The 15,326-nt window shown below is 37.2% G+C and overlaps 1 protein-coding gene across 2 annotated transcripts in view; it reads left to right on the plus strand.

The window, feature by feature from the left end:
- igf2bp2b (insulin-like growth factor 2 mRNA binding protein 2b) overlaps nucleotides 1-14,344 on the plus strand; it is a 68,834-nt gene extending 54,490 nt beyond the window's left edge. Inside the window, exons 7-13 of one of the 2 annotated variants that reach the window (XM_089132235.1) lie at nucleotides 5,126-5,257; nucleotides 5,441-5,509; nucleotides 7,646-7,762; nucleotides 9,277-9,351; nucleotides 9,476-9,607; nucleotides 10,592-10,705; nucleotides 14,067-14,344. In XM_089132235.1, coding sequence (XP_088988361.1) covers nucleotides 5,126-5,257; nucleotides 5,441-5,509; nucleotides 7,646-7,762; nucleotides 9,277-9,351; nucleotides 9,476-9,607; nucleotides 10,592-10,705; nucleotides 14,067-14,165 — 738 coding nt within the window. In that variant the 3' untranslated portion in view covers nucleotides 14,166-14,344. The remainder of the gene's footprint in view (nucleotides 1-5,125; nucleotides 5,258-5,440; nucleotides 5,510-7,645; nucleotides 7,763-9,276; nucleotides 9,352-9,475; nucleotides 9,608-10,591; nucleotides 10,706-14,066) is intronic. The other variant, XM_089132236.1, reaches the window with a different exon arrangement.
- Nucleotides 14,345-15,326: the final 982 nt, after the last annotated feature.

Raw genomic sequence — 15,326 nt, forward strand, 5'->3', positions numbered from 1 at the left:
CTGTACTGTTTGCTGCTCAGCGTGTTTTGTTTATCTAACCTGACCTGAACGGACCTCTGTGCAGTTATTTGGCAGTTTGCGCTCTATGGAAATCTGTTGAGTTGCTGTCAAAAGTAAAAAATATATATAATATAATATATATACTTGGGGGTGTAACGGTTCACAAAATTCATGGTTCGGTTCGATACGGTTCGGTACTTTTCAAATACAGCAAAAAGAAAAAACTGGCAGAGAAATTTCCTTGATTTAATTTTTTTAATTATATTTTTATTAAAACCAACATCATAAAGTATGATATTTTTTAACTTTGAGCAATGATGGAGCTATACTTGACTTTTTTTTAGGAGCATATAAAACAAAACAGCTCCTAAATGAAATGTAATATTGTAATAGTTAAAAACAAAGGTTTATTTTAGTTTAGATTAACATTTGAGGGCAGCAGTTACAAATACAACCGACAGCAAATACAACCGACGTGATGTTACTTGAAAGCATTATGGCCTACTATTCCTGCCAAACTTACAGATCGTAGTGTTGTACAGTAAATCCATGGTAAATGTTGCTGATCTGTGGACACTGATAGTTCATTCATGGCACAATGTTTCTTCCTGGTTTCCACGTCAGCGCTGTTTGATCTGTTAATAATGGAGAAATGTGAATGTTTCTCACTAGTTCTCGCAGCGATGTTAACGAATTCAAATGTTTTCTTTACTGGATTTGGCTGTGTAGTAACAGTGTTGATCAAGATCGGCTCGCGCTTCACTGGTCCAAACTGATAAACGGTCCGTCATCCAGACAACCACACAATAACGAGTAGCTCAGTTTCGGTCCGCTTACATTACATTATGCCATTTGATGTTGGGCAATGTTGTGGTCACGCCAGCATCTCTTACATTATGAGTACGCTTGCCACGCGTGACACGCCTACATTTGAAATAACGAAATGTTGGTCGGCAGGAAAAATGAACCATTCGTTCGGTTCAAAAATGCGTACCGAAAACCGAACCGAAAGCTTCGTACTGAACGGTTCAATACCAATACGTGTATCGTTACACCCCTAATAAATATATATATATATGAAGAGTTTGGTTCCAAAACGCTATAAATCCATTTAGATGAATTTGAGTAAAACTGTGTTTTCTTTAGCAAGAAAATGGGAAGATGAAAACCACTATTTTCGGTTTCAAATTTTCACATAGCATTTGTAGGTTATAATAACAATAAAAAAAATGAAATCCAGGTTTTGATTTCCACAGATTTATTATAAAAACGGATCGTTTTTTCCCCCAAAATGCAATAAATCCAATAATTAATTTTTTTTCAAAATGCAATTAATCAAAATAAAATTTTAATTTCTTGTGCATACTATAAATCCATTGCTTTAATATAACAATATTCGGTAACACTTTAAGGGTACATGTCATGAATTATCATGAATTCGTGGATAAATGAATCATGCATGAATTATGGATTCATTCATATTAATATCATCAGGAACCAACAACGTTTTTTTAACAGTTCAGCGTTTTTCATTCATGACTTCATGGATGAACAAAACCTTAATTAAAACATTAACTAAGACGAGCACATCATCATGAATTATGATTTATTAAGCATGATCTAACGTTATGCATATCGCTGTTGTCAACCTTGGGACGTCGCCGCTAAACTTTTTTGACGGCGATCAGCTGTAAACTGGCTTGGTCCTGCTCGGTTTTCGTTGACTTTGAATAAAACAACTGAACGTTTTTCAAAAGATCCCTGGGGTCAGTGTGTCAGCGTGACAGAAGTTTGATGCTGTCGTGTGAGAACAAGCAACAGCCGGCATTTCCTCCTCCCGAGTCCATCTTCTTCCTCACGTAAATGATTCGATTTCGATGTCACGTTTACACATGCAGGATGCCTTACCCTCCGCAGGTTCACCAATGCTGTCAAAATTATTCTTTTTTTTTTTTTGTTTGTTTGTTGATCGAAAGGACAAAATAGAGAAAACCTAGGAAGCCGGGTTAGTTAAAGCGCTGCCGTTACTGTTTACATTGCGTGGAATGGTGCGTTGTGATTGGTTTAGCGGATATGTGGCATTTTGCAGAAAAGGGAGACTGGCGTTTGTCGCGGTTTGGAAAGAAAGGGAGAAAACATTACATAATAACACGGCGGATATCCCATTTTACGTAAAATTAAACATTGTTTTGTATCTGGTCGGTATTGAAAAGTAAAATTTTTGCAGTAACTCATTTTTTTTTTTTAAATGGCGTTTATCGCGTTTTGGAACCAAACTCTTCATATATATATATATATATATATACTACTTTGTAGAAAAATACCTTTTTTTCCAATCTTGTCTTGGGATTGAGTGCAGTCAAACAACTAAGTTTCCTGTGTTCTTTTCTGTGTCATCAAATATTCTTAAAAAAACATTGTTGAAAAGGGATCCAGTTTTACAGACACAGATCTTCCAACATACACAAATATAACGTGACGTATCATTTTGGAAAATTATATTCATTCAAATTGCAATTCTCTAAACAAGGAACACTTACCAAATAAATAAATTCATGGACATGAAATAATCATTATTAATTATTGAATGATTGATTCGTGTATCTTGTAGAGTTGATTTATCTTAGAGCTTCTGCCTGTACACTAGAAAACAAGACAAGCTTTGCACCATTTTTTTTAATAAATATCATATTTATGGGAATAAAATAATGACAAATGTTTTGAAACAAAAAAATCCTGCTGAATTGTACTACTTGAAAAATAAAAAATAAAAATATGCATTGCAACCATGCTTGCATTTTAATGCATTGTATTTTAGGGCTTACATTTTTATGGAGTGAAATTCGACGTGGTTGAATATTTAAACTGTGAATATTTCAATTCAAAACATTTCAAAAACATTTTCATTACTCAAAATTCAATAATCCATATTCACCTTTCATATTTCACTTCCAAAATATTCAAAAGTTTAAAAATACAACCTATAATATTCAATGAGCAATTTTCATTTTATTTCGCTTTGCAAATTTGCTTCCACAAATTCAGTAGTTCAGATTCGACAGTAAATTCAACATTGACATCCAGGAACTGCAGGAAAACCAGTAGATCACCGAAGATAATCTCAATCTGCGGTTTGTTGACCTCACCACTCACCAAAAGTGAGTGTTGTTGACGAAGACCAGAGCAACAGTTAGAGCTAGCCATTCATTCATAAAAACTCATTTACAGCAATTGAGCATGCATTAAGTTTTTGTGATGATTATCCGTGTCATTATATATATATATATATATATATGTGTATATGTGTGTGTGGAAAAGATGAAGACAGAAAAGCTGTTTGTTTAGTTCAAAAACTTTCCTTGTTACTTTCCATGTGTAGCCTACATGTTATCAGCTTTCTCCACCATGAACGGGATTATAATCGGTTTCCCTCAATACCTCATCATACTATAGCTCAAAGATTGCCCTTCTGTCGAGACAAAACGCTTAACGTAGCTTAATGGATTAATACAGTGATATAAAAGACCAAACTCGCACATTATTGGGGATGTAGGCTGTACTATAGGCTACAGGGAAGCAGATGGACTCAGAATATGAACTTAACAAGCAAAGTTTGATGCTGAGTGTTTCCCAGTGATATTCTGGCATAAAATCAACACTTGATCATTGATGATACTTTATATATATATATATATATATATATATATATATGCCTACATGTACTGCGTTAGATTAAATTGGGAAGTTTAGCACTTGCATATTGTTGTCCTATTGTTTAACTGTAAGTCACTTTGGATAAAAGCTTATGCTAAATGACTAAATGTAAATGTAAATTGACTTGACATTCACACATTTAGGTACATGTTTCTTCTTTCAAACTTCAATTTATTTTAATAAATATTAATAATCTAAAAGGTGCGCATTATGCCCATCACTTTACAGTTGGTTTTATAACTTTAAGTCGTTCTCTTCAAGTGCTATTGAAGTTAGAAACATTTATAACAATGTCTTTGTAACTTTAGAGATGGTCCCTAAATGTTCGAATGTCCAATGTCAAGCCAAATTTATGCCAGTATATCAGTGGGAAACTTTGCCGGTTATATTCATATTCTGAATCTATCTGCTTGCCTGCGAGTTTGGTCTTTTATATCACTGTATTAGTCCATTAAAGGGATCGTTCACTTTGAAATTAATTTTTGGTATGTTTTGAGATGGTCCTCACTGCAGAACATGAAATCCACGGGGAGGAGTCGGATCCAGATCCGACTCCTCCCACCTTACAAACACCTAAACCTACCTAGCTCCAGCCCCTGACCCCTAAACCCAACCCTAAACCTACCCAACTCCACCCCTCAGATCTGGATCAGCCCCCTGGATCTTGTGTACTGCAATGAGGTGCTACTTTATGTTTTAGCTTACCTCAAGGGCATCCAAGATGTAGGTGTCTTTGTTTCCGCAGTAGTTTCAATTTTGATATTTTTAGGTCAAACCGTTCTTGTCTGTCAGTCATATAATGCAGGTCTATGGTCACCACCTCAAAGAGCATGCACAGAGAAGTCCAAATTAAACATGATTTAATGACTCGTAAGTGTAAGTACACATTGATGGCCTAAGACACGAAACAAGCGGTTTGTGTGAGAAAACAAACCGCTTTTACCTCTTGTAACCACAGCCACATCCAAGTGATTGAGGGCGCGGGCGCTTCGGTCTGCTTAAGATCTGTCGCGCGTGTACGTCACTCATTGTTTAAACCGCTGTAAAAGAAAACAATTACGATGGTTTAAACATCCCAGGTAAGCACAAATTAGTACCATTTTAATTAGCTGTCTTGCCTACAATCTATGTTCTGTGTAAACAATGAGTGACGTACTACATACGCGTGAGAGAGACACTTTCGGTGCTTGAGCAGACCGAAGCGGCCGCGCCCTCAGATCACTTGGACATGGCTGTGGTTACAAGAGGTAAACAAGAGGTAAAAACGATATAACTACTGTTAATCATTAGTTTATAAAAATCCAGCTGTTCATTGCTTGTTCATGTTAGTTCACAGTGCTTGAACTAGTGGTAACAAAATTGATATCACCTACGCTCTTAAGATTCACATCTCCCTCCATATTGGTTTCAGCAGCAGACTAACATGATACCAGGTCTAAACATGAGTGCATTGGGAATCTTCTCCTCTGGCTTGTCTGTTCTTCCCCCAACCTCTGGTCTGCGTGGATCTCTGTCCACCCCTGCCAACTACAGCCCCCTGCTGGTGAGTATCAAGATGTGCTACATCAGGACACTTGACTGCGAATTACATTTTTTATAAGAATGGGTGATGTGTAAAGGGTGTGTGGGACAGTAAATTGTCTTTCATCTTAGTGTGTATTCTCTCTTTTAATGTCTGGTTACATTAATCTCATCACATGCTATGGGTGTATGTTTGCCATCACAGGGACCCTCTTCAGTAATGGGGGGCATGTATGGGGTTCCCTCCTCTGGAGCATTATCTCTTCAGCAAGTGGTGAGTACTTGTTATTATATGTCTCTCTCAAAAGAGCTCAATTTTTTTTCTTACTGTGCACACTGCGGTATATTGTGACTATCTGAACCCCCTAAGAAGCTTTTCAATTACATGTATGTTACATAAAAAGTATTTTTTATTACGAGATTACAACCATGTTTTAAAGAGCAACATGCAGGTTGAATTTATTTCTGAATTAATACTTTAAATTGTCTGCAGAGGTCTTTTAAAAACACACATGTAGAAATTATTAATGAACTCTCATTTGATGTAGAGATTTTGATGAAAATGCGCTAGGCTCTGGAATGCGCCTTTCCCGCTAGCAACGCGTCATATGACGTAGGCCGAGGCAAACAAATGAGCTCGCGGTCCACTTTCTCATCGTTGGGTGTTGATGTAGTTAGTGTAGTAGTGAGAAACAGAAAGTTTTAGATCGAGTTTTAGAGAAGCCATAATGGTAAATTATTGTGTTTGTGCTGGTTGCACGAATTCCAGCCTGTCAGGACATCGTGTCCATCATTTTCCTTCTAGGGTGTGTTTTGTGCAGGTGAAGAGAGCAGACCTCACTGCCGCGTCTGTTACCACACACTCGGTCATTTGTGGCGCACATTTCACTCGCTCTAAATGGTATCACTAACTGCAGTTGAAAAGCTTTATTTATTTGTTGTTATGGCATGGTCATTAGTCAATGTAGATAGTGCTAACCAGCTTGGATGGACTGCATAATCACTGTCAGTGTAGAATATGAGAAGACAAAACGTTGCTGGCTTAAATTAAGACAATCTAAATGGATGTTTAATCAAGAACAAAGTCGAACGTATGTTTGCTAAAGCAGATTTATTACAAAACACCAAGGTACTAGCCATACAGTAGATGAACCAGCGTTAGCCACGGTGCTAACTTACATAAACTCACCAAGTCACTTGCCCTATTCGTCACTGGTTTTCTTGACATCACAACTCTAACGTTACTTCTCTCCTCTGCCCATTGTTCCTCCCCCGATCTCCCCCGGACTTCTATCTCGCCTTGGAGGCTCATAATTTCTCATAGTTTCGTCATTCGCATCCATTGTAACCTAAACTTGAACTTGAACAGACTCCCTCGCCGATCGTCACTTGCGGTTAGTTCTTCGTAAACGCGGGAGTTATTTTATCACAATTTTTCTCAAAATATCGTTAATGGCTAAATATATATTACTCCAGTTCAGAAAATCTAGTTGTTTTATCGTCAACATGCACTATGCTATATAGGGATGTCCAACCTGCATGTTGCTCTTTCAGCAAGTTTTGATCCATTCAGAATGAATGAGAATGTCTTTTAAATTCCAGTTAAGTTCCTGATTTTTGTTTGCATCATACCGATGCACAAATGTCACTTGAGTTTGAAAATGAAAGAAATTCATGTAACTATTGTAAATATAGTTTTAAAAAATATATATTATATTTTTCTGCATGAATTATGCATGAACATGTTAATATATGGCTTATTTCCATAAACATTAGATGATATTAATAATAAAAGTTATTATAGTAATAATCTGCTATTAATTTATAGATATTTCTTTACATTTATTTAATTAAAAGTTTATAAGATCTTAATCAACTTTAAAATAAAAAGGTCATAATTAAACTTTAAAGTTTGTGTTATGTTAATTATTATAAAGGGTATTGTTAAATCATCAGTTTTGTCCAACCTTGTGAAGTACATGTATTTATTATATATTTGATGTATTTATTACAATGCATTTTAAAACATGCATTCTAATGTCTTAGAACCTGCCACCAGGTTGTGGGATATTATGTGAGTTCTATTATTTATCCACCTAAATAATCCTATTATTTAGTTATCTGGTTATCTCTGTCTTTTCTCATGCTCAGAGATGCTATGATATTGTCAACAAATCTCAGCAAAACGAATAGTAGAATTGAACTGAACTGACCTGAAGAAAAAGGCTACTACTAGTACATTATATTCTGTAGATCTGCTTTTTGGTTAAAATAGAAGTTGTATAACTGAAATTTTTGTATTTTGTTTGAACAATTTTGTGAATCCAGTGCTGTTTACTATATATTTACTTTTACTATAAATAAACTTGACTTGACTACTAGGAGTAAAGGCTGTCCGTGTGTGTTTCAGTCTGGCGAACAGGAAGTGGTCTATCTTTTCATCCCCACTCCAGCAGTAGGAGCTCTCATCGGGAAGAAAGGGCAGCACATTAAAGAGCTGGCACACTTCGCTGGAGCCTCAATAAAAGTGAGAGACTTTGAGACACATGCTGATCCCACTACAGTTGCGAACAGTAACCAGTTTAGCATGAGACTCAAATGAAAGAATAAAGTGGACCAGATTGCGTTCTAAGGCTTGTTATTCCGGACTAAGAAAATCTACAAACTTGGACTAAAATCAAAATTATAGTTAGTGTGTTTAAATTGGATTAGAACTAAATGTGCAGGTAAAAATTGAGGGAATATTGGTGGCAATGAAGTACTTGGACTGACCAATTTTAAAACTTTCGCTTTAGACCATAATATTTGGTATTTGGTATGGAAGCTTGTTTCCGCCACTGAATAAAAAAATAAAATAAATAATTGCGACTTTTTATCTCACAATTCTGACTTCTTTTCTCACAATTGCGAGATAAAAAGTATAAATTGCGTGTTATATAGTCAGAATTGCGAGTTATAAAGTCAGAATTGCGAGATATAAAGTCAGAATTGCGAGATATAAAGTCAGAATTGCGTGATATAAAGTCGCAATTGCGAGTTATAAAGTCAGAATTGCGAGACATAAAGTCAGAATTGCGTGATATAAAGTCGCAAAGCGAGTTATAAAGTCAGAATTGCGTGATATAAAGTCGCAATTGCGAGTTATAAAGTCAGAATTGCATGATATAAAGTCAGAATTGTGAGATTTAAACTATTCTGAGGGGGAAAAAAGTTAAGTCTTTTTTTCCCCTTAGAATTGGCCTAATAAGTCGCAATTGCGAGTTTTTATCTCACAATTCTGAGAAAAGATGTCAGAATTTCGACACATAAACTCACAATTATGTGTTATAAAGTCAGAATTGCGAGATGTAAACTCGCAATTGTGAGAAAAAAAAGTCACACTTCTGTCTTTTTTTCTCAGAATTGCGACTTTATATCACACAATTCTGACTTTATATCTCACAATTCTGACTTTATATCTCGCAATTCTGACTTTATATCTCGCAATTCTGACTTTATAACTCGCAATTGCGACTTTATATCACGCAATTCTGAGAAATAAAGTCAGAATTGTGAGATATAAACTCGCAATTGTGAGAAAAAAAGTCAGAATTGTGAGAAAAAAAGTCAGAATTGTAAGATAAAAAGTCACAATTCTTTATTATATTTTTTATTCAATGGCGGAAACAAGCTTCCATAATTTGGTGCCACTTCAGCTACCGGAGAAGGGCTAGTAAACCAATTTTTGAAATTTATGGCAGGGAAATAGTTAATACTTGTATCATCCAGAGTGGACACGTGTAAATTTGCTGTAGATAATCAGTTGTACAACAAAAACGCAAAGCAATTATACAGCACATTATTTAATGGCTGAATATATATTATTTCAGAGACTAGCTATAGGTTATCTTAATGGGCTTCTGGTAATCACATTACCTCACTCTTAAATAGGTAGTTTATTTCTATAGTATCAAGGTATCACTGACACTGAGTTGTCCTTTATACTCAAATGCTTAAATCAAGACAGTGGAAAAAGGAAAGTGCTGTTATGTGTCTCTGCAGATTGCTGCACCAGACTGTCCTGATGAGCCGGAGAGGATGGTCATCATCACCGGACCACCAGAGGCTCAGTTCAAGGTAAAAGCCATAATGACAAATGTCGTTTATGCTCCTGTTTTCCAGGATACAGATTTCACCAGGGTGTCTTACATCAATCTCTATTCATCCCTCATTTCTCCTTTACTCTTCTGTGTTTGTGTAGGCACAGGGGAGGATATATGGGAAGTTGAAAGAGGAGAATTTTTTCACAGCTAAGGAAGAGGTGAAGTTGGAGGCACATATAAAAGTACCTTCATCCGCCGCCGGACGAGTCATCGGGAAAGGTGGAAAAACGGTATGAATGATTTGTGAACACGTGTGTTTATGCATGGTTTTCCAATGGTGATCCAATCACAACTCAAGTGAGACAGATTGCTATTTACACCTGGTAGATCTGTCACCACTTGTGATCAGTGAATTTACTGTATATTATACATATATTCAGAATATCGCAGAATATGTTACATCCTTAGTTTTAACCTGTGAAACTCTTGTGATTTCAATGTTAAAGGGATAGTTCACCCAAAAATGAAAATTAAGTCATTAATTACTCACCCCCATGCTGTTCGTCTTCGGAACACAAATGAAGATATTGTTGATTAAATTTGAGAGGTGGATCACTGCTCCTAAAGGATTGAAACTTGACGGCCCAGAAAGTCATCGAAGAAAATGTTTAAATATTCCATCTGACTACAGTGGCTCAACTATAAGTTTATCAAGCAACGAGAATACTTTTTGTGAGAAAAAACAAACAAAAATAACTACTTCTTTTCTTCCTTCTAGGCCTGAGACGAGAGTTCGGGAGATTTCCACGACGCATGCGTGAGAATTGCATACTTATTCTACTACTTCTTATTCAGTTCTCAGGCATGCGTCGTGGAAATCTCTTGAACTCTCGTCTCAGGCCCAGAATGAAGAAAAGGAATAGTCGAATGAAGTTGTTATTTTTGTTTTATTTCCGCACAAAAAGTATTCTCGTCACTTGATAAACTTATAGTTGAGCCACTGTAGTCACATGAAATATTTAAACATCTTCAATGACTTTCTGGGCCGTCAAGTTTCAATCCTTTAGGAGCCTATGTAGCAGTGATCCACCTCTCAAATTTAATCAAAACTATCTTTATTGGTGTTCCGAAGATGAACAAAGGTCTTACGGGGTTGATATAGCATGGGGGTGAGTAATTAATGACTTAATTTTCATTTTTGGGTGAACTAACCCTTTAATATCAGGTCTAAATGGGGCCTGTTTGTCTAACCTCTGACCTCTTACCACCCACAGGTCAATGAGCTACAGAATCTCACCAGTGCTGAGGTCATTGTACCACGGGACCAGGCTCCAGATGAGAACGATGAAGTGTTTGTTAAAATTATTGGACATTTCTTTGCCAGTCAGGTATGTTTTTTGACATTACTCCAGGCTTTAAACTGGTTACACTTTTATTTGAGTCTAAAACACCAGTGTCAAACCAAGTCAAGTTTATTGTTTTTGAGTGCAGACCGTTTAATAAGAAGATACTTTATAAAGACAGTTCACTTCGTGTAACAGTCTCAAGTCAAGTCAAGTCACATTTATTTATATAGCGCTTTTCACAATACAGATTGTATCAAAGCAGCTTCACAGTGATAACATGTAAGTAGCACAACACAGATCAACAACATTGCTAAACACTAAATAAATAACCCCAACTGAGCAAGCTCAAAGCTAGCCAAAAGCAAGGCGACAGTGGCAAGGAACCAAACTCCATCAGATTGGATGGAGAAAAAACCTTGGGAGAACCCAGGCTCAGTCGGGGGCCAGTTCTCCTCTGGCTTACATTCATATTGTTTAAATATAAATATTAAATATAAATATTGTTTATGAATCAAACGGCGTCATAACATATCGCAGGTGTTGAGTCGTCTCATCACAGGCGTTGAGTCGTCTCATCACAGGCGTTGGGGCATCCGAAATCCCCGTGAGAGGCTGGACACAAAACTGGACCTGACGAACGCCATTTTTCTCGGGACAAGCGTCCCGAGATAACAGCAGAAAGGCAGATGGGAAATAATTAGCATAGCTGATGTTCATAATAATTTCCGTTATAACTCACAAACTCTCCGTAACCCGAACTCTCCGCAACCCAACCATACGCGCCGACCCGTTTGTCTAAGAGGCTGTCGAGCCCCACTGGTGCGTTAAGCAGTTTCAGTGGCAAACGGTTCCGTATGGCATAACAGAGGACTAGAAGGTAAGCATTATGTGAATGCTTGACTAAAGAGATGCGTCTTTAATCTAGTTTTGAACTGTGTCAGCGAGTCAGAGGCTCGGACCGTATCGGGAAGGCCATTCCAGAGTTTTGGAGCTAAATGCGAGAACGCCCTCCCTCCTTTACTGGACTTCAATATCCTAGGAATGACCAGAAGCCTTGAATTTAGTGATCTTAAGGAACGCGGTGGATTGTAGGGCGAAAGAAGGTCCGTTAAGTACATAGGTGCTAAACCATTTAGGGCTTTATAGGTCAGTAGTAGTATTTTGTAGTTGATGCGGAACTTAATAGGTAACCAGTGTAGAGATGATAAAATCGGTGTTATATGATCATATTTTCTTGACCTAGTAAGAACTCTAGCAGCTGCATTTTGTACTAACTGTAGCTTGTTTATTGAGGATGCAGGACAACCGGCTAATAAAGCATTACAGTAATCTAGTCTCGAGGTCATGAATGCGTGAACTAATTTTTCTGCATCAGAAATAGATAGCATGTTACGTAGCTTAGCAATGTTTCTAAGGTGGAAAAAGGCTGTTCTTGTAACATATGAAATATGATTTTCGAACGACAAGTTGCGGTCTAGTATAACACCCAGGTCTTTTACTGTAGTGGATAAAGTAACAGGACATTCGTCTATATTAAAGTTGTATTGTAAGAGGTTTTGTGAGTAGTTTTTTGGACCAATAAGTAATACCTCCGTTTTATCTGAATTTAATAGCAGGAAATTACGCGTCATCCAGTCGATCCGATCGATAAATCGAACCACGAATGACGTGCCCAGTGAGCTGAACTGTATGAAGTTCGACATCGAGACTGTTTTCCAAGATGGCTTCTGCCTGTATACACGAAGTGAAGTGTCTTTATAACGTATCTTCTTATTAAACGGTCTGTACACTTAAAAAGTTTTCGATTATAACTCATAATGTTACTAGGTTAGTGTGGGGCTATTTTGAGCCTTGTTAGTGGTATAAACTAGCGATTTGTTTTTACTTATTAAAGGGTTAGTTCACCCAAAAATGAAAATTAAGTCATTAATTACTCACCCCCATGCTGTACCAACCCTGTAAGACCTTCGTTCATCTTTGGAACACAAATAAAGATATTTTTGATTGAATCTGAGGGCTGGATCACTCTTCCATAGACTGCATAAGGGACTGGCTCTTGACGGCCCATAAAGTCATTAAAGAAAAGGTTTAAATATTCCATGTGCCTACAGCGGCTCAATTATACATTTATCAAGCGACGATAATACTTTTTGTGCGAAAAAAACATAAATAACGACTTTATTCCACTATTCCATTACTTCCTTATGGGCGCATGCGCGAGAACTGAGACAAGGTCGTTCTCATTCGTCTACTTCTTGTTACCGGCTGCTCACCGCTTAGGAGTTTTACCGCCCCCTACCGTATAAGATGATGTGCTGATATAGCTGGAAGTGCAAAACTTTCTGTTTACAAGCAGAGGAAGATGCGCGCTGTACATACGCTTTTCAATTTGCGTATTTTCCGCACTATAAGGTGCACTTAAAAGCCTTTAATCTTCTCAAAAAACGACAGTGTTCCTTATAATCCGGAGCGCCTTATATATGGATCCTCATTTTATACGGTAGGTGGCGGTAAAACTCCTAAGCGGTGAGCAGCCGGTAACAAGAAGTAGACGAATGAGAACGTCCTCGTCTCAGTTCTCGCGCATGCGCCCATAAGGAAGTAATGGAATAGTGGAATAAAGTCGTTATTTATGTTTTATTCACACAAAAAGTAGTCTCGTCGCTTGATAAACTTATAATTGAGCTGCTGTAGGCACATGGAATATTTAAACCTTTTCTTTAATGACTTTATGGGCCGTCAAGAGCCAGTCCCTTAGGAAGCCTATGGAAGAGTGATCCAGCTCTCAGATTCAATCAAAAATATCTTTATTTGTGTTCCGAAGATGAACGAAGGTCTTACGGGGTTGGAACAGCATGGGGGTGAGTAATTAATTACTTAATTTTCATTTTTGGGTGAACTAACCCTTTAAATGCCCCCATTACTAGCGTTATTTGCCTAACAGTTTTTACAGATAAAACTCTTTATATTCGATTATCATGAAAACAAATCTCAGAGAACGGTTGACTAAGAAAGATATTTTATTAGACCAAAGGTTCATTTTGCGCCGGAGTTCTCCTTTAATCTAGCAATCGAGTACAACTATTGGCTGGACCTAGATAATTACAAAGCATTATCAATGTGACAATTATTATTCCTGAGATTCCTTAATTCATCACCACCTTATTTTTCAATCTCGATATCAACTTGTTACCAAACTACGGGTACTTTTGACTACGGGTACCCTCTTTTAGACAATTTTTTTTTTTATAGATTTTGCTAGTAGGCATGGCTAGGAGTATAGAAATTATGCTATTTTGCATAATTTGTATATTTTTCATACAGGTTCTTAAAATATTAGTTGATGTAAATGTATTTGCATGTGCACTCCAGTCACCTTTGGCTACTGTGTGTTTGTTTTCAGACGGCCCAGCGCAAGATCAGAGAGATCGTACAACAAGTCAAACAGCAAGAGCGGAAACACCAGCAAATGGTGCCAACATCCTCACAACCATCAAAATGATCAGCAGATGCCAGCAAGCAGCAGATAATGAATGTAGCTCATGCGAGGACAAATCGAAATCAACAAAAGAAGGAAGGAACGAATTAAAGAGATAGACAAAGGGAGAGTGAGACCGAGCGAGAAATAGTGAGAGACAGAAGCTGATGAAGAGGACCAGCAGTAAAAAAAAAAAAAAACAACCAAAGAACTTAAAGCACAAAAACATTTGGTCGTGTGGATATGAATGAACCTGAAAGGTGATCAAGAGTGTTATCAGGTCAGAGAGATCTTTTTATGAGATGGACCTGATCATCCTTTGAGCTCTTTTTATTACTGATTATGCTGATGTGAGACTAAATCCCAGACAGCTACATAGTGTCGGCCCAGATCCGGCCCATATCTGGAACGGGTGGAATCCACATGTACCAGAAGTGGCCCAAAACTGGGCCGGCACTATATTGCTGTCCAGGGAGGATTTGTGTACTGTGATGGAGAGTGCTAGATGAGGTGAAGGCACACTGCAGGTAGATTTCTTGCAGGTCTAGTTGTTCCATTAGGTCTACTAATTTATTGAAAGATATAGGAAAATAGCACAGCAGTATGTTAATAAAATTCTAACAAAAAAAAAACAAAAAATGATATGGTTTATTCAACCGAATTTTCTTAGGAAATTAATTTCAGGCTAGTTTATCCGAGTAATCAGATTTGTTTCTCGACTTTTTTTCTAGTTACTAGTTAGTACAGCACGGTAATTAAAACCATTAAGTGATGTTACAAAGGAGCGTACATGATTTAAGGAGATAGATAACTTGTGCGCCAGCATTTCACTTCCAGTTCCTCAATTTTATACTGCTGAGTCTGAGCGTTCTCCTCTGCTTGCTGCCCTGTTCTCTTTTCTCTTTTTTTTTAATTCTATTTCTTTTTCTTAAATGTTTCCCTATTGCCATCTTATTCCTCACACAGTATGAGATCTGTCTGTGTGCCAACTGTGCATAAAATAACTACAGTCCCAAAACAGAAGAAAATTGAGATCGTCTTACTTTGGGAATTTAATGTTGACATATCCTGTACTCCCCACTTAAGATATTACACACACCCTTACTATTAACACATGCTAGCATTCAAAAGTTTGGGGTCAGTAATATTTATTGGTAACACTTTACAATGTTTCATTAGTTAACA

The sequence above is a fragment of the Pimephales promelas genome, chromosome 6, assembly GCF_988280905.1.
Source record: "Pimephales promelas chromosome 6, fPimPro1.hap1.1, whole genome shotgun sequence".
NCBI lineage: Eukaryota > Metazoa > Chordata > Actinopteri > Cypriniformes > Leuciscidae > Pimephales > Pimephales promelas.